Raw genomic sequence first — 19136 nt, 5'->3', positions numbered from 1 at the left:
ACGAACTAGAGGAAAAAGTTTTTCACTTTTCGATCATTTCAGCATGCTTTTTTTGGCATGAACATCATGTTAACAAAGCTGCCAAAGTCAAAAACTTTGCACACAAATTAGTAAAAATGATTCCACAGGAAATATATTAGTCATAAATCTTACAAAATCTTAACATTACAGACAATTGCTTGAGAGTGGCAATAGTAAATATAACTGCCACACAGTTGGAATAAACTTGGAAAACATAAATAGACTAAAACCACGTATTTTTCAAAATTAAAATTAGATGGAACATTCATTCAGTTGTCTTTGTGTGACTGTCAATTGAACATATGGTTTATACTGTTTATTTACACAGCATCTCAACCTTTATAACCAAGTGTGTGAGGATCATGTAAACCGTGTCTCAACTTTTTCTTCTTTTGTTTGCACTGTATAGCGGAACATTTATAACAATGCTAATTCAATGCAAGCATCACAACCATGTATCTGTTGTACATTTTTTTACATTTTTGCACTGCAGACTAAAATCTATTAGTGAGTAGATTTAGGACATGATCAGCTGTCTGTCAGGTTTTGCAGTTGAAAAAATCTCTCCTCAGGTTCCTTCTGAGCGCTGTGAACCACCCGACACCTGAACCTGGAGCTCTGGTCGTCATCGTTCAGAGTGAGTTTGAGAAAACTGAACATGGAGTAGAGGCCGTTGATGTTCAGGCTGGGAGGAGTGTTGAAGACGCCGGAGAGAAGCGACTCGCCGTCTTTCGTCCATGTCACCGACACGTCTTCAGGACAGAAGTCTTTGATGCACAGATGCAGCGTAACCTCTTTGTTCACCAGAGGACATGGAGGGTCACACTCAATGAACATCACATCAGGAGGAGTTCCTGTTTACAAAGCATGAAAGATGTGAATGTATGTGAAGCCTTTTTGATATTAATAAAATACTCATGCATTTTTAGATATCGATGTAGAAGGAAATAGAAAAATCTTGTCACTTGTCTGTCTCTGGGGGAGAAACCACATGACTGTCTAATAAGAACTGAAAGACAGAGGTAAAAACGAGTTATGCTGAGGTTGATTTGGCAACTTTATCCTGTTCCCTGATAGTTGAAAATTGATTTTAAATTAAAAATGATTTCCCCCAAAAATAAGAAAGTACCTGAATCTTAAATCAAAAGAGGAGAGGAAAGTAGCAACAGATAAAGTATTTCTGATTAAAGCTAACTGTCCTCACTGTATAAAGTAGCTATAGTCTCCATCTTCAGAGGAATTCACGGGATGAGTTGTGGTTAATTTTTTTTAATAAAATGTGTAAGAAAAAAACAGACTAGTGAACTGAACACAACGCTACTGACTGATTGTTTAAATGTATGTAAGGTATTACCAGTCAGAATAGAAGACAAAACATAACTCACTTTATAATATTATGTAGAATAGTTTTAATAGAGATTTAGTCCTGATGATTATCCAAAGATTCCTAGAAAACATCTGTTGCTGCTACCTTGAGTGTTGATGTGGTACCGGACGTCCTTGTAGCCCGGCGTCGGGAAGCTGGGATGGTAAACCCGACAGCTGTAGACGGCCTTATCGTCCTCTCTGGCCATCAGCAGCTGGATTTTACTCCAGACACTGAAGAGTCTACTACTGCGGTCGGGAAAAGGCCCAAAGTGAGTCACAGTTTGGACTTGTTCTCCGTCACTCCTGGACCACTCCAGGTGGACGTCCTGGGGGTAAAAGTTCTCCACCCGGCAGCAGAGAACCAGCAGCCTCTCCACCTCAGGGATCTGAGGGATGCTGGAGATCTGGAGGAAAGATGGCTCCACTGGAGAAACAAATAGGGTCAGAGTTATTTACATGAGAGAAAATATTTGTGTCTTTCCAGATACCACCACAGTCATCTTGTAATGGACCACACCAGCTGCAATAATTCATTTTGATGTCAACCACACACGTGTAAAGTTTTTGCGGTTGTATCTTTCACGTTTCTATCATGTCAAAACTGTCAGCAGTCACTTTACAATTTACAACAGTTATCAGATTATGATTGGTTCGACATTTGTTACGTTTTTATATAAACTTTTAACATGGAAGTAACATCATATGAGTCACAGATGACCCAACATGCCTCTTGGGAGTTAGTGGAGACCCAGACAAAGATAAATGGGGAAGAAATATTGGATTAACCTTCACTAAAGTGCCAATTTTCAAAAGCTCTGTATACACATTTATATCTTTGGAGGATTTTGTTTTATTTGTATGGAGTGTGCCGTTTTTATTATAGCTGGGAGTAATCAATCCAAATTTCGCTGTGAAAAGATTTTTCTTGACCCGGAACTCTGGAAATATTCACAGTATGAAGGTAGAACTCTGATCACTGAATATACTAAAATGTAGGTAAAATTAAACCTTTCATCTGCTATAAAATTGTGAGTTTCAATCTTCTGATTTATCAAAATCAGCCGCATAAGCTTTATAAGTTGACAGGATGTCAGAAACCAAAGAAAAACATGAAGGTTGTTAGCACTATTCATGTCCTCCCTTTGTTTTGAGTTTTTTTTTTTTGCTGTTGTTTATGGTGCAGAGCAAATAAATTCAATATCTAATAATCATTGTAAAAACAGTTGCCTTCTGTAGCTCTAACACAAAGATTAATCTGGGAAATGTATGATAAACTGTCTTGGATTGTGAAATTCAGGGTATCCGGTAGCTCATAAACGCTACATTTAAAAAAAAAAAAAAAAGACAAAATTTTGCAAAATTATGAAACCCATGATGATTGTATTTAACGGTTAAGGAGCAAATTTGGCTGATGTTGAAACTAGACTAAACATCATTCCTCTAACGACGGTGCCTTTAATTAAATTGAATGAAAAGAGACCAATACTACATCAAAGAGAGGGCTTAGTTCAATCTTGGCTTTTGTTGAAAACACTAAACTTATTGAAGTTCTCTGACTGAAGATGGTCCTCTCACTGGATTTAAGGTTCAGATGCGCAGTAACAAACTCCACCAATGAGCCAACAGGGAAGCTTTAGGTTTATTAAACGTTGCTATGAAGCATGAAGACTAAACTCTCCACAAGGATCCAAAATAAGTTAGACTTCTACATGAGAGCTTTAGTTATTCTTCATCTACTTCCTGAAAAGTTTGGTCAATAAAAAAGACAAAAACTAATATTTTCAGCTGAACTAAAGACAGACTTTGTGATGTTTCTGCACACATGTGTTGTTGTAAACTTACTCTTTTAACCCTCTAAAAACCAGTGTTTGTCCTGTTTTTGTGTTGCTCCTCGGCCACCCAAGACAGCCGGTCGTAATATTTTTTTGAGCAACACACCATACTATGACGTTTTTACAGTGAAGGTTCTACTATGAAACCAGTTTGACATGTTCAGGTGTTCTTTGTGTGAAAACTCGGAGATTTCAGGTATCAGGAGATGGTTTTTAACTTTCTCTGTTAACTTTCTGCTTCAACTTTAAACTAAGGCCCCATCCACACGAAGACAAAACGAGGTCTAAACGCATAAGTTTCTGCGTATCATCCACACGAAGACGGCGTTTTGGGGGTCTGTAAACGATCATTTTTGAAACCAGGTTCCAGAGTGGAAAGATTTTGAAACGGCGTATACGCAGCTCCGTGTTTACTGGCTATCTGTTACTTTTCAGATACGCTTGCGTCATAGTTTCGTATCTTCATTGACACGCATGCGCCACACGCGGCAACGAAGCGAGTGACCCTACTATCCCTGTTGCAGCAAAATCTCCTTCTTCTCAATCACCACCGAGTTGAACAAACAATTATGGAGGACACATTACAACACTTTATTTACTTCCCGGCTTGGTCTCTGTTTGCAACTTTTGCCACAAGTGCGCATGCCCACTGTTTTTTCTTCTGTTTGCGTGTTTCTGCCCCTAGAGGTCTGGCATGTGTTTTACAGCGTTTCCATGCGTATCGAGTGCATTCATGTAGACGCACACATTTTCTGAGACGCCTTCGTCTTTATGGCGATCGTTTTTGAAACTGTTAAGCGTTTTGTCTTCGTGTGGATGGGGCCTCAATTTACTTCACTAACCCAGCCCTCTGGACTTCCAGTAAGCTGTGTTCCTATTGGCTGTCCAGGTGGCTGCTTGGTGTCATCAGGAACACCTGAGCAGCTCAGTGTCTTCCTGCTTTATGTCTGCAGTCAAACATTTCCTCTGCTTCTCTTCACTGAACAGGGTTTGGCTCCATTGTTTTAGTTTGTTCTTTAGGCGTTGACTTGCAGCTTCCAGCAGTGAAATCCTCTTTAATGTGTTTCTTGGTGTGTTTTAGGGCTTTTTACTGGATAGTTCAATTAAATTCAATTCAATTTTATTTATATAGCGTCAATTACAGTCAACTCGTCTCAAGACGCTTTACAGAACCCAAATGCCTGACCCCCAGAGCAAGCCCAAAGGCGACAGTTATTTAGTTGTCTTGGTAAATGTGGTTCTTTAGCCACAGTTAGCACATGGTGCTAATGTGTGCAGTGATTAGTGGATTTGGTGCAGCTGAGTTGTGTCTTTATCTTGGCTGCAGTGAGTCTTTAGAGGTTTTTGGTCAGACACATTCTGTATTCTTGTTTGTGATCCAACGTCGGTTGTCCAGAAGGTAAGAGTTCCTGTCCTGATTCTCTGTTTAAAGAGGTTCTCTGGTAGGCTGCAGGAGACTTTAGCGTTTGGGTTGTGCTAGTTTGGTTTTTGTGCGGTTTCATGTGGATGACAATCTTGAGGCCCCTCCATGTGGTTTAGTGAGGTTTTCTGTAACAGTTCTACAAAGCAACCTGCAGTAGAAGAGACTTTGAGAGTTTTTAGGAAGTTCTGGAGACCAGACTTTAGAGCAGCAGAAACATTTGTTAGCAGTTTGAGCAGGAGAAGGTGAGCTTCAGAGTAGAAATGAAAAGGAAACTTTCTTGGTCCTGTACCAAGAGTTTAAGCAGGTTGTGAAGAGTCTGTAGTTCTTTGGTCTGAAAGCACCAGAAGAGTCGACTCATTAAAGGAGAAAACGGGAGATATTGTTGGTTCTTCTGTCGCTCTGGAGTTTCCAGTTTCCTTAGACTGAATATCAAGTTTCTATTTTAAATGATTTACTGTGTGAGCCCAAGAAGACTTCAATTACTTGGCGATCGCTATTTGTTTCTACAATTGCGCGATAGCTCGCGTCAAAACCGGTGTTTTGGGGTGAGCTATCGCGCGATTTCGGAACGAGATTTGCTTTCTAGCTTCCTGAGATTTGGATACAGACCACAACAAATAGCGATCGCCAAGTAATGTGGAGGTTTTAGTTCACTTCTCATCTCTAGTATGTTGTGGAACACTCGTTGAGACTATCCAAGCCGGTCAGTGTGGGGAAAAAAGCACGTTGGGGCAGTCTTTGACGCGGGGGGCAAGTTGCCCCATACTTTTTGCTAGCTGAGCTGCTAAGCTGCCTGCCTGGCTAAATACTGGAGCTATGTCGAAAATTCATTTCTCCATCACTCACATGTATGAAAAGACATATGAAAACAGACCCCAGGTTGAAAAAAACCGAAGTTCCCCTTTAAAATAGCTGCTCTTCCTTTGTATATTTGGTCATTTCTTGTTTTGCTGCTGTTTCATTGCAAATATATTTTAATATCACTTTAAATACAGATAATTGAAAAGAAAAAAACTAGCTCTGAAATACTCAGTGAACTAATATGTCATCTAGCATTAAACTGAATAATAATTCTTAATAATATAAAATGTAACTGACTAAGCTGCATTAATTAAATCAAATATTTAAAATTGAAAAAAACAACATTGAAAGATTTCAATCAATTAAACCTTAAATTCATTTACCTAAGAAAGCAATCCTTTAATGCCTTACCTTAAAATGACCGGCATTTTTAAAAAATACATAGGAGTAAAATAAAAGTTTCACACTAAAGATGAATCACTGAATAATATTTAATGGCATTAACTCAATTATTATGAAAAAACAGAAATCCATTTCTAATATATCTATCAAATATTTTTATGTCTATAAATATACTGAACATCAATAAAAATGTCTGCATAGTGAAATATATGAAGTTCGTCTGCATTTATACATCATATTGATGTTTAAATAACGGGAACTGCAGTCCACGTTCAGTCAAGTTAGCGGAATTCTGGATAAACAACGTTTCCAGGGTTCTCTGACAAAATAAAAGCCATGATGTGTTTTACAGAAAAATTACATGATTTCAAAAATGTAACTTTGAAAATGTAAATCAAACCTTAATAAGCATTAGCTAGCTGCTCCACTTGCTCTGAATATTTTTGTTCTCGTCTTTGTCAAGAAAATGTCAGAAAAATCAATCCATATTCTGGCTACATTACCGACAGCATCCATGGAGTGACCGGAAGTTAGCCGACCTAGCGGAAGTGCTAATGAGGTCTGCTCTGGCCCGGATTATTACCGTCACACATGAAGCTTTAAAAATACAGGGATGGGGGACAATCAGCGACAATAAAGTGTTCAAACTTGAAATGAAATCGGCGGATCCGTGGAAAATTCCCATCCCTGGACTCAACACTTCATGGTGATTCGATTACAGCACTGTACATGACTGCTCTCACTGAGTGGCAGCTAGCATTCAGCGCGGTGGATATTAGCAGCCGTTCGATATTACGACTCGCCGACCATAAACATACCTCACCCCCCAAAAAAAATTTCTCCTCGAATTTAGACGATTCACAAGAATGACCCTGGCAATGATAAAATCCGAGGAATTCCGCAGATCCGCGGAAAATTCTCATCCCTGAAAATAAATCTAATAAATCTTCTACAAGACACAGAGCTGTAGCTCCATTTCAGTGTGAGCTCTACTGTTTCTATGTGTGACTGTGTCTGACTTCCTCTCATAAAATCCTCCTGTTCTCTGAGAGCTGCAGCCATAGATATATCTCTATCTACTGATTCATATCTATACTCACTAGTCTGGTCCGATGCAGTCTCGATGATGACGTTTCACAAGTACTGAGAACACAAGTACAGACAGTTACGTACTGAGAAACGGCCACAGTCTTCTTACCGCAAAGGTACAAAACTGCTCGTCTTCTCCTCCAGCATCAGGAAACGTCTTCAAAGCTTCTTCAAATCCAAATGCAATCAAAAGATCAACCTAACATCATTGGTGCATTCCGGTGCAGTCAGAAAACGAAGTTGCGTTCTGGAGCGTTGGAAATCGGAGTATCAGTAATGTAAGTTTCCACCGAAAATGTTGGGGGCTCACACGGGGTGGCCATTCAGAACATGGGGGGGCCATTGCCCCCCTGTGCCCCCACGGAAGATCTGCCACTGCTCCGCTCATACATTTTTCTACAGTTTTCAGTGTGAGAGTATGCTTCTGCAATAAAAATTGAATTTATTTTAAGGCTTTCAACACATCTTAACCAGGGGTGACAATAATTATGGAGGGCACTGTATGTGTTTTTTCTGTTAAAACTTTAAGTTAAAACCAGAATAAATAAAATAAATGATTTCTGGCAGCAGTATTTGGAACTTTTTCTGTAGTAATATTTGAAAATCCATGTTGTTTTCCTTTTTTATTTGTAAATTTTTAAAAAAATGCTGGAATGCTGTGAATGTGAAGGTTAGGGTTAAGTAGGTAATACTGGAAAGTATGAAAATGCAAGAGAAAATACTGAAATTCTGCTACCAGCTGGGGCCAATGAATTACACTTTCCTAAAATTTAGAAAACCCTTTTCTTGGCTTCCTTCTACTAAAAACAACAAACACTGATATTGTTTCTCTAATATTTGTGCTCTACAGGGTCAAAGCCACAGCCACCCACCTTTAACCTTGACTGTTGTCTCCCTGCTGAAGCTCCTTCCTCTGCACTGCACCACACACCTGTACCTGCTCAGGTCTTCAGTCACCGTCAGACAGACTTTCAGCATTGACGTGTGACGTTCCCCGTCTGACTGCAGAGATGCCTTTTCACTCAGATCCTCAGCAACCAACAGAGAACCCGTCGTCTCCGGTTCCACCGCCGCCGAGTCTGAAGCTGTTACTAGTTTAAACCATTTCACTTTAATGTGCGGCTGAGTGGCTCCTTGGACGGTGATTTCCAGGTTGGTTGGTATCTGAGCGTATACGATGCTGGGCTGGCTGATTTCAGAAACACTTGGTGGAGCTGTGGAGAGAGATAGGAATGTGTGTTGTTGCACAGTATCAATTTTATCCTTATTTTTTGAATAACCCACACTTTTATATGCCTATTAATATTATTATGTTAGTATTTTACTGTATTTAAACTTTTTAATACTCTTTTTTTGTAAAGTATTGGCAGTTTATTTCTTCTACCAGCATGATTTGCACATTATTTTGCTCATTATTTTCCTCATTGTTGTTAAATGTAACATGCATAAGCTAATGGATATCTTGAATTACCCCAAGAGGATGAATAAAGTCTGTCTATCTCCATCTCTCTCTGGTATGCATGCATAAACACACTAGTTATACATTTGGCATGATCATAATTTCAAATGGATGCACTGGCTTTTCAGGTTTTCTAAATTATTCCTTTTTTTTGCTTGTCTTTATCCATTTTGTAGATTTCTGCCCACTGCAGCTTTCAGCATTCCATCAGTTATTATTGTGAGTCTTAGATATTTACCAGTACATCTGATATTCCTGAAGTAAAAATGTTTCCTTGAATACGAATATAAGCTGGTATCATAAAAGTTATGTCCGTAATGGGTTTGCCTCACTATTTGCATATTTGTACTGTTGTGTGCAGACAGGATGCCTAAAAATACTCAGTTTCTTAGTTAAAACAGACTTTTCTTAGCACCTTCTAGCTGTAGATCGGCCTGTACAGTTTCTCTAAATGTTATTTTTAATAATAAAAAGGATTAAACTGTGTGTACGGTTTTCTCTTTAGCCTTGGAGAGAATTTAAGCATCTTTCCCCTTAAGGTTTTTGGAGCATCTTTACTGTTTTCATTGATTCTTATGTCTTACATGGGCCTAACAGCTCAGGAGTCATTTTATTATTTCAGGTTGAGATTGTCCCTTAGAAAACTTCTGTGTTGCTCAGTGTCTTCGTCTGATTGTAACACCAATCATTTTAGCCAGTTTTAGCATTTAAAAAGAACATTTATTCAACTAAACCAACATGCACTTTGCTAATGCTCAGACATACCTTTGCAGAAGTACCTTGCAGCTCCGATAGCTGAGGTGACCAGCAGCAGACTGATGATGCTGGTGACAGCGATCAGTGTGGCAGCGCTGTAGAGGGGCTGTAAGGGAGCTGCAGGGAAACAGATGTAAGAGATCCATGTGGTGTTTGGTAAACATGACATTCAGTTTGTGTAAAGACTTTTTAAATCCAACCTTCTACAGTCACTGTAACAGATGTGTTGTACAGATGTTTGTAGGTCTGGTGCTCCACCTGGCAGATGAGTCGTATCTCTTTATGTTTCACTGCTGACGAGTGCAGCGTGATGCCGCTGCGAATACTGTAGGTGCCGTCCGGATTGTGAACGGCCAGCTCTGTGCAGACACGGAACAGCTGGTTTAGACCTGCGTGGACCATGTTGGAGCCGTTCTGGATGAGCCACGTTACGGCTAGTTTCTCTGGATAGAAACGTGTGATGTCACACTGCAGGGTTTTCTCCTCTCCTTCAGTCACTGCTGCCTTCACTGGGAGTGACACTGAAGGACGAGCTGGAGGGAGAAGTTCAAATATGCAGTTATTGAGACTTTTCAACTGGATCATAAAGATCTGTATTCTACAGTAGACATTCCCAAGACATAAGAGATCTGTCATTTTACAAAACTGCTGCTGTGCTGGTAAATTCATCTCATTTTTCTTGTGCAATATTTCAGTATCATGTGTGATATTATTCATGACCTCAGTAAAATTGCCAGCATTATTTTTACTGTTCTGTTCCATGAATACTCACACTTTCATTCATGTGCTAGCATAATTGCACAAGGGTTTTCTAATCATCAATGAGCCTTTCAACACCATTAGCTAACACAATGAAGCATTAGAACACAGGAGTGATGGTTGCTGGAAATGTTCCTCTGTACCTCTATGGAGATAGTAAAAATCATCCATTTTCAGCTAGAATAGTCATTTACCACATTAACAATGTCTGGACTGTATTTCTGATTCATTAAATGTTATCTTCATTGAAAAAAAATCTTCTCTTTAGAATGTAAGGACATTTCTAAGTGAACAGTAATGTATGTCTCAATGTTTTGTCTACTTTTTAGGTGCTGCATTTCTTATGTTTTCTTACATTTTACTTTATTCTGAGCAATATCTGGCACAAACCTTGCACCATGCTACTCTTTTTTTGATCAGAACTAAGTGAATGGCATCACAGAAGTTGGCGCCTCACTGGCTTTGGAGCATTTATCAGCTAAAGAAGGAATAATTTCAGTATATTTAAGGAGCTAGTGGCGACCACACAATGACTTGCATAGAACAACAATATGTGAAATCTTGAGGATGAAAAGTCAGTTTTGTGTTTAAAGCCTGTTTTGCGGTTTCCTGTTGTGTGTACTTTTTATCCAGCATATTGTTATTCAGAAAGAAAGCATGTCATCACACACACATATCTTAGATGTAACAGTGTTTTTGGCATTTTATCATCAGTACTTTGTAAAATCAAAATGAGTTGAGAGTTTAATTGAAAAAAAAAAAAATTACAGAGGAGTTTAATGTTATTGTAAGCGTTTCAGAGTCAAACAACTTGTTCCATAAGGAAACAACACCAAAAACCAGAAAAAGTGTCATTCTGGCCAAAGATTTGCAGTTGAACCACAGACTGGGCCAGCTGGATTTACTAACCTGTACAGCCTCAGCATTAGAGCAGTAGGCAGTCAGTAATTTGAGTCCCCGAGTCATGTCATATGGTTTGAGACATGAAGTTTTAAAGTTTTGCATTTATGTATTCTGTGCTCTTTTAAAGCTATGCCAGAGATCTAAGTGTTTTGCCATATGTACTACAACTCTTTTTTTAAAAAATGCAAATAAAATCAAAATGGAAATATTTGCAAGTCATGCAAACTCTTCTGTTAATTTCAAATGGTACAAGAGCAATGGATAAAATGTTGAAACTCAGAAATGTTTTTGTTGAATTACATTGAAGAAAAATGGGCAGTCTTGTTATTTTAGAGATGCCAGCATGATAGAGGAGGTAAAACATTTCTGTATAACTTTCTCAGACTTCAGGATTCCCATAATTTGTTATCAAAAAATTTGCATTTCGGCTGCTTTAGCGAAGGGAAATTCTTGTTTAACCCATGAGAGTCTTCCTGAATTTAATATCCAATCAGAATCTGCTTTTAAATCACCTCTTAAAACCTATTTTTATAAACTTGCTTCTATGTGATGTGTATTTTTGTTGTCTTTTATATCGTGCAATTGATTTTTTTATTATTATATTTGCTTAGTTTATTCTCTTTTACCCATTATTTATTTACTTATTTATGAATTTATGTTATAATCTACTATTACTATTATTAGGCTTGTGTTTATGGTTCTACCTTCCATTTTCTTTTATTCCACCTTTTTTCTAACTTAGATGTGGCATTTTTGGTTTTTCTACTATTTTATCTGGTGTTGTATTGTTTCATTTTGAAGATCTTTCACCTTTTTAAGTCTTTTCCTCCACTTTTGCCTCTCTGACCTTCCTCTTTGTGTTTGGACTGACTGGGCTTTTGTTGTTTGTTATTCAGTTGAGTATCTTTCTTTTCCTTTTTGCCCTGACCGTAAAGCACTTTGTAAACCCAGTTTTTTTAAAGGTAATATATATAAATAAAGTTATTATTGCATCATTATTGTTCCATGTTCAGTTAGTTTCTAAATACATACACTATGTGACACTGATTGAGGTGGTAACAAAAAGAGGTTTACCCAGCACTTCCAGAGCAGTGCTCTCTGTGTAGACTACAGGTGTGATGATCCTGCAGGTGTAAACTCCTTCATCTCTCACAGTCACGTTAAAAAGCTGCAGAGACGCATCGCTGCGACGCAGACCTGTCTCATTCACCACCGAACCTCCTCTGTTCACATGAGCGCTCCCATCCTCGAACGTGTAGACGACCCTCTTCCCTGCATGTTTATCCACCAGGTTCCACTCCACGGTCAGATCGCTCCACTCCACCGGCCTCCACTGTCTGTCAAACACACATCTGAGAGTCGCCTCTGAGCCCATCAGCACACTGAGCTCTGTGGTGGAGCCAGCAGAGGAACCTGGAAACACAAGAGAGGGAGGACAAGTTTGCAGGAAACTGAAGACAGAGCTGTGACTTTTCAATTTCATACCAGAGCACAACGAAATAAGACTCACCTCTGCAGCGCAAAGCAACAACCAGGATTGTTATCATCAGTTTCATGTTTTGTTGGGGATCCATCGGGACTCAGGGGTCATGCTGTCAGCACACGACAAAGAAATAGTGAAAGTGAACACCTCAGTGTGTTCGCATTTCCTGGGCTGTGGCTGGTAAATATTCACCTGTGTTGTAGCTCCTCTTGAACTTTGACCAGCAGCTGCAACCTCCTGCAGTCCTCTTTAATACTAAGAGTTGAAACATAATCTGGAGATTTAAGCATTTTAAATTCTAAATATTCACCCATAGACAGAGACACTGGATTCAAACAGCGGCACAAACTTTGAGGTTCTGTATTCTGTGGAGTATTTCTTATTTATAGTGATTTTAAGGTGTGTTTTGTAGCTTGACACGCAGTTAGTTTGGCTAATTTTGTGCCAACACTAAATCTTTTACAGTTGTTTGACCTGAACTATGCAAAAATTGACTGAAAACAAGTGTTAAATGTTTAAATGTTGCTTGCTTGTGCTGTATTCGTCATAATTAGTTCAGATTTAATACTAGGATCAATGAGATTTAAAGGTTCTATGTGATGAAGTATGATGGGCAGCTCTTCAAGTCAGAACTCCAGGATTGGTTGGTTGCAGATTTGGAAAACCTCCAGTGTGTCTGTGGATGGGAGGAATCTCAGCTCTGGAACGTCAACTAATGATTCTGCAGCTTTGACAAACATTCTGGAGATAAAACACCAACTGAAGAAAAGACCAAACAACGCTGTTAACAGAATGAACGAACGTCAGACAGAAACTTTTAAAAGACTTCTGCTCTTTCCGTTTCGGAAAGATGTTTTAAACGGTTATGCTACCTTTAAGTATCAGTACTTTGAAATCAGTCTGCAGTGAAATCCATCCATCCATTCTCTATACACCGCTTTATCCTCACTAGGGTCGTGGGGGGTGCTGGAGCCTATCCCAGCTGACTCAGGCGAAGGCAGGGGACACCCTGGACAGGTCACCAGTCTGTCACAGGGCTACATATACAGACAAACAATCACACTCACATTCACACCTACGGGCAATTTAGAGTAATCAGTTAACCTCAGTATATTTTTGGACTGTGGGAGGAAGCCGGAGTGCCCGGAGAAAACCCACGCATGCACAGGGAGAACATGCAAACTCCATGCAGAAAGAATCCAGGCTCAGGCCGGGATTTGAACTGAGGATCTTCTTGCTGCAAGGCAAAAGTGCTAACCACTACGACACTGTGCAGCCCTTCTGCAGTGAAATACACTGAAAAAATTGACAAAATGTTTTGAAAAAAAAGATTTTGACTTGGATTTTCTACAGTACAACAAACAAACTAGAGAATGCCTGAAAATACAAACTTAAAATTAAACTAAAATTAAAAATGAGTCTTCAATAGCTGCGGCCAACCTCAAGTCTGCAGTTTGGATTTTACCTTTTTGGGTTCCGAGAACTCAGTTTCAAGAATTACATTTTTTCCAAAAATGACATCTAACATATGATAACTTTTGGCTTTGTAGGCCCAAAACCTGTAGTATTTGTGACAGTTCTGTAGAAATCAGCACACAAATTGTTCCAAAATGAAGCATCATTCATTAGTATAAAACTTTATTTTCTTACTTTACAAAGTCTTTTGTGTACAACATCAGCGCCATTACTTCAACATATTTTCATGAACATAAACCCCAGAAGCTTGTCTCTGTACACAGCATGAACCATCATCATCCCACCATGGACCTCTTCCTCCCTCTCAACCGAACCTCGTCGAGCTTTTTGATGACGGCCGACGACTTCTTGGATGACGCAGCGTAGCTCTTCAGCAGCTTCTCAAACAGCTCCTCGGTGTTCGGGTGGGTGCTGAGGAAAGCCTTCTCCAGAACATACAGGTCCACCCCCTTGTCTTCTGGAAGAGCCGAGATGTAACTCAAGCCGAAGTCGATGAGGACCAGCTCAGACTCTCCGTCCTTCTGGCTGCGTCTCAGCAGCATGTTGGAGGTGGTCAGGTCTCCGTGTATGACGTCCTCATCGTGCATCTTGGCTAATATCTGACCGACCCGCTCAGCCAGCTGCAGCAGACTCTGCTCTACACCGGAGTCAGACTGCTGACTGGATGCAATGTGGTCACGCACAGTCAACGAACCCATGATTTCCTCCAGGAAAATACAGTGGGAGGTGTAGTCCACAAAGTAGACCACAGGTGCATGTATGCCTGGAAGGAAGACAGAATCTGATTTAATTGTAGGTGAGGCTGTAAAGACACAAAAACGAGTCGTATTAAAGGATAACGATGGTGATTTTCTATTTTTTTCCCTGTTTATTTACAAATCACCTCCTAGTGCTTCTTTACCAACACACTGAATCCTTGAATATAGTTTTTCTTTTTTAAAGGAACTACTTTTGTGTAGTATTGCAGTTTTTAACCAACAATAGTCAAACTGGAGGTGGTAACAGAGACATGTTTCATCCATTTATTATTTATACACTACTAAATGACACTGTGGACTGGTCTCCAGTCTATCACAGGGCTGCACAAACAGACAAACAATTACATCTACGGACAACTTAGAATTATCAATTAGCCACAGCATGTTTTTGGATTGTGGAGAAAACCCTCACATGCACAGAGAAAACACGCAAACTCCGTGCAGAAAGATCCCATGAAGGCTGGGAAGCAAACCAGGGATCTTCTAGCTGTATGGTGACATTTCAGTGGTGAATTATACATATTTAGTGCTCTACTGAGCATTTGTCGCAGCATTACTCAGTCCAAATACACTGTGGTACGTGTGTTCATGATAATAAAGGAACATGTCACCAAATGCAACAGGGCAGTTCACTGGTTAAATTAGGAACCTACATTTGGATTTATCACACAGCGATAACAAACAAAACAACACAGGTTAGGGAAAACATGTACAACAACGTGGAATGTAAGAGAAAAACATGAGAGAAAAGCTAAATGTTATGAAGATGGATTGTTGTACACGTGACTGGAGGCTATTATTTGACTATAGCGCCACCCTGAGGGTAAAAAGCGCAACAAGTAAGAAGAATCAGAAAAGCTTTATTCATTACATTCAATACAGATTTCTCACCTAGTTACAGCTAGAATTTTTTTTTAGAAATCCTGTCAATACATGCATAATGAAGTAGGGACTGTTTGTACAAAAAAAAAGAACTTTTTATAAATATATTGCTGGTGTGTTGTGACATAACGCTGTTTTAAATCTCCCAATGACACTTTCAGACTCTCCAGAGACCAAAACCCTCCTCTGGTGCAGTTTGATAAAGTTAACAACCAATAATAACAAATAGAAGAAAAGAAAACACCCAGAACCACATTGTTCTCTGACTTTTTTGTTCATTAAATATTTCATACAATCTTTTTTTTAAGAATTTCTGAAAAACAAAGAATCTCTAACACACACTTAAGAAGAAACTCTATCTGGCTCGGATAAACACATTAACACACACATTCCTAAACCCTTCCTCCATTTTGGTTGTGAACACCCTCAAGTTAAAGCTGAGATTTTGTAATTTGAGCCCATGTTAATTACACAACTTGAATATGTTTTGGTAAATGGGTAAAATTACTTTTTTTTTTTGTCAGTGACCAAATATACATGGGCATAACTGTGTGTTCTGGTAAGCTTGTGAGTTTTTGTCAAAGTATTTAGAAAGTGTGAAACGAGTCAGATTTCATGGTGGTCACAGAATCCAGTAATTAGTCTGATCAACCCTCAAATATCTCAAAATATGATTATTGTCTCTCAAAGACGTCTGTTAAACGGCTGCACACAAAGTTACATCCAGTAACTACTATTTCTCTGGAAGAACTTTTTGGTGGGATCACTGCTCTCATTTCCTCCATATAGGTAGATATTAACAGCACAACCACACCCCAGTAAACCACATACAACCAGAAAGCGTTCACGTCATTAAAAAGTGTTCACAGTACAAAAAATGGACCTCACCAATTAAAAAGAGAAACTATAGCAGATATTAATCAACTGAGGGTCACACTAAAACCGTAAAAAGAGTCCACATGGGCTTCTATATGAGTCTTGCCTGCATAAGGAAATGATAAGAGTGAGCAAAAAGGATTATTTCGTTAACAGTGATTTACCCCACAAAAATTAGCACATGGTGCTGTCCCAGTGTAATTGACACCAGCGTGTCCCACTGTCATGTCAATGCTAGCTAAACTATATAGCATAACAAATATCAAATTTATATAAAAAGAACCTAATAATATATATTTAGTTTCCCTGTAAATAAGCCTGAGCAGCCTCCAGGGAGAGCAGCAGCTACTCTCCAGCTGTAACTCACCCGCTCTCCGGCACCGCAGGATGGACCGGACCTCCTGCGTGGTCCGGCGGTGTGTCAGCTTCTCATCCAGCGTCGGGTGTCTGTAACGTTTCGGGAATCTTTCCTTCACTATAGTCGGTTTTCCCAGAAACTCTGCCCGGTAAACTCGGGCTTCTGCTCCTTGTTTCAGTAACTCTGCTGTTTTAAGGAACTCCAACGCCGCCATGTCTCCTCCTCCAGGAGCTTCTTCTTCTACGGTTGACTGAGGTGCTGTTCTTCTTCTTCTTCTGATTTCCGGCAGACTACGTGCCTCACGGCACATTGCTGCCTCTCTTGGTGAAGTCTGAAATCGCAGCTACTATTAAATCCTTAGCAGATCAGTGGCTGCCAGAAAGTTCAAAATCGCCCTTATGACAAAGTCCTGTCCCTTGGACAGGCTCAGAACAGTTTTTAAGTTGATATTACTCTCACATATTGATAGTACGAAACATCTGCTCTCTCTTGTCTTCATACAGTGGACAATCTATAAGGACGTGTTTAACAGTTTGAGGTTGTTTGCAGTGGTGACACAAGCCATCTGGGTGTTTGCCCATTTTAACCAGATCCCACCCCTTGTATCCATTTCCCATATTTTTTGCCAAACAGCTGTTGTGTATCGATTTATTGTTGACTTCCACTGAAGTGGTCCTGTAACTAGCATGACCTCCAATGGATCAGGTGGTAGAGCAGGTTGTCCAATGATTAAAGGGTTGGTGGTTCAATTCCTGCTCTTGCCAAGTCATGTGCTGTTGTGTCCCTGGGCAAGACACTGTGCAACCCACCTTGTCTCTATCTAATTAAATTCATTTTTTTTAATTGTGTCCTTCCACTAATATTTATCTTACTTGGTTAATGTCATTTTTGCTACTGGACCTCATGTTACCTAATGTTAGCTGGAAATCAATATTTTGCGAATGTCTGTTTAACTTGTAAAATCTATTTATCTTAAGCTAATAACTTCTCTCCGGTAAGTCGCTGCCCTCTTTTCCAAGACGACACTGACTTTCTGACCTGCTGCCTGAATGCTGGACGTGACATCCAGCGGTGTTCTTGCGAGTAACGTGTATTACCCTATCAAAGAGTAAATACTGAGCAAGACAATTATCCGTAGTTTACCTCAGTACTCATAAGTACTTTTGACTCAAAGACAAGACGTATCTTTCTTGGAGTGCTGCTTTAAGGCATGAAACGTGTGGGAATCGGAAGCTCAGTATGGTCTCTCTGCATCACCTTTGCGCTCTCGCGTCCCAGGGGGGAAAACCCCAGCAGCACATCGGGTGGAGTGACACGTCAAAATAAGAGCGGTAATTTCACAATAAAACTATATTAAAATGCATTGAAACGCACCTGAAAGGCAGAACAGTTTATTTTCCAAATTTACAGGGAGCCACAACAGAGGGATGAAAGAGCCGAATGCGGCTCCGGAGCGGTGGGTTGCCGACCCCTGGTCTACATCATCATTTCCATTCAAACCTACTTGAGCAGGAACCCAAATAAAACAGACATTGAGATGATATATTTCAAAGAGAACATCTTCTCTGCAGGACCTTACAGGTCACCAAGCATAGCTATAAGTATTTAATATTTCAATTAGTCATAGTGCGAATTACGGGGGTTTGGGGGGGTTTGACCCCCCAATTACAACTTCGGCCCCCCTAAAAGGGGTACAAATAAGAGATTGGGGGGGTTGAAACATTTATCTGTCTTTTTAGTGTCAAAAATATTACAGTGTATTGTATTTTCCATATTCATGCCAGGAGGAGGCTTGTGCTAAAACACACACACCCAGACAGACACCCCTAGAGTGGACTATACCATTTTCACTGTCACTCGTTACTTCCCGGCTCCCTGGCTGAAATCCAAGTAGCCGCGTGCACGTAAAAAAAAAAAAAATAAAAAAAAAAGAGCCAGACAGAGAAAAAGTTGGCTTTGCGCTGTTTCGGGACATCAACGACTTGGGGAGCACTGTGATGTAAGTTATCTAGCTAGTTTATTTTTATTTAGTATCCCACTTTCGGAGTTACGAATTATATTTGGATTCATATTGTGTCCGGTGTCTCAGACGAATGTTATCATGTATCTATGTGTAAATGTCAATACGTTAATGCTAGCTTAAACTGGTGTGAATGTTACGTTAGCTTACACCGGTGCTCATGAGCAGTTAGCAAATGGGGGGCTGACGTTCATACAATAATGAAGACCAGTCCTCACTACTTTTAGCTTTTAGCTCCAGTTCTCTCTCAATGACTGACAGGCCTGTCAGCCTGTATGTCACCTTTATGAATATAGGAAAACACAGAACTGATAGACAACATGTAATCCAATGTCAGTCTGTCACAAAATTATATTATTTAATTTTAATAGTCTTCTGAGCGGTGATCTATTTACGCTTTTGCCTTGATATTAGCTTTTATAATAGGCACTCCATGACAGTAGATTTCATGCAGGACTATAATCTGGCTG

The 19136-nt window shown here is 39.7% G+C and overlaps 2 protein-coding genes and 1 gene segment (V, D, J or C); all 3 read right to left on the bottom strand.

Moving 5' to 3' along the window:
• Positions 1-111: 111 nt before the first annotated feature.
• LOC127534099 (Ig lambda chain C region-like) lies at positions 112-1840 on the bottom strand. The segment is given in 2 exon segments: positions 112-875; positions 1493-1840. Coding segments are annotated over 2 exon segments (429 nt in total).
• Positions 1841-8131: 6291 nt separating this feature from the next.
• On the bottom strand, positions 8132-13062 carry LOC127534165 (tapasin-related protein-like). Its single transcript, XM_051948695.1, has 4 exons — positions 12324-13062; positions 11888-12226; positions 9175-9268; positions 8132-8150 (listed from the first exon to the last, which is right to left on the bottom strand). The coding sequence occupies exons 1-4, from the start codon at positions 12385-12387 to the stop codon at positions 8132-8134; spliced, it is 516 nt and encodes a 171-aa protein (XP_051804655.1). The 5' UTR covers positions 12388-13062.
• Positions 13063-13917: 855 nt separating this feature from the next.
• On the bottom strand, positions 13918-16914 carry tp53rk (TP53 regulating kinase). Its single transcript, XM_022210824.2, has 2 exons — positions 16656-16914; positions 13918-14535 (listed from the first exon to the last, which is right to left on the bottom strand). Exons 1-2 carry the CDS (start codon positions 16858-16860, stop codon positions 14048-14050), a joined length of 693 nt encoding a protein of 230 aa, XP_022066516.1. The 5' UTR covers positions 16861-16914; the 3' UTR covers positions 13918-14047.
• Between the last annotated feature and the right edge of the window lie 2222 nt (positions 16915-19136).

This window comes from Acanthochromis polyacanthus, chromosome 5, assembly GCF_021347895.1.
Source record: "Acanthochromis polyacanthus isolate Apoly-LR-REF ecotype Palm Island chromosome 5, KAUST_Apoly_ChrSc, whole genome shotgun sequence".
Classification (NCBI taxonomy): domain Eukaryota; kingdom Metazoa; phylum Chordata; class Actinopteri; family Pomacentridae; genus Acanthochromis; species Acanthochromis polyacanthus.
This window is presented reverse-complemented; position numbering and strand designations above follow the sequence as displayed.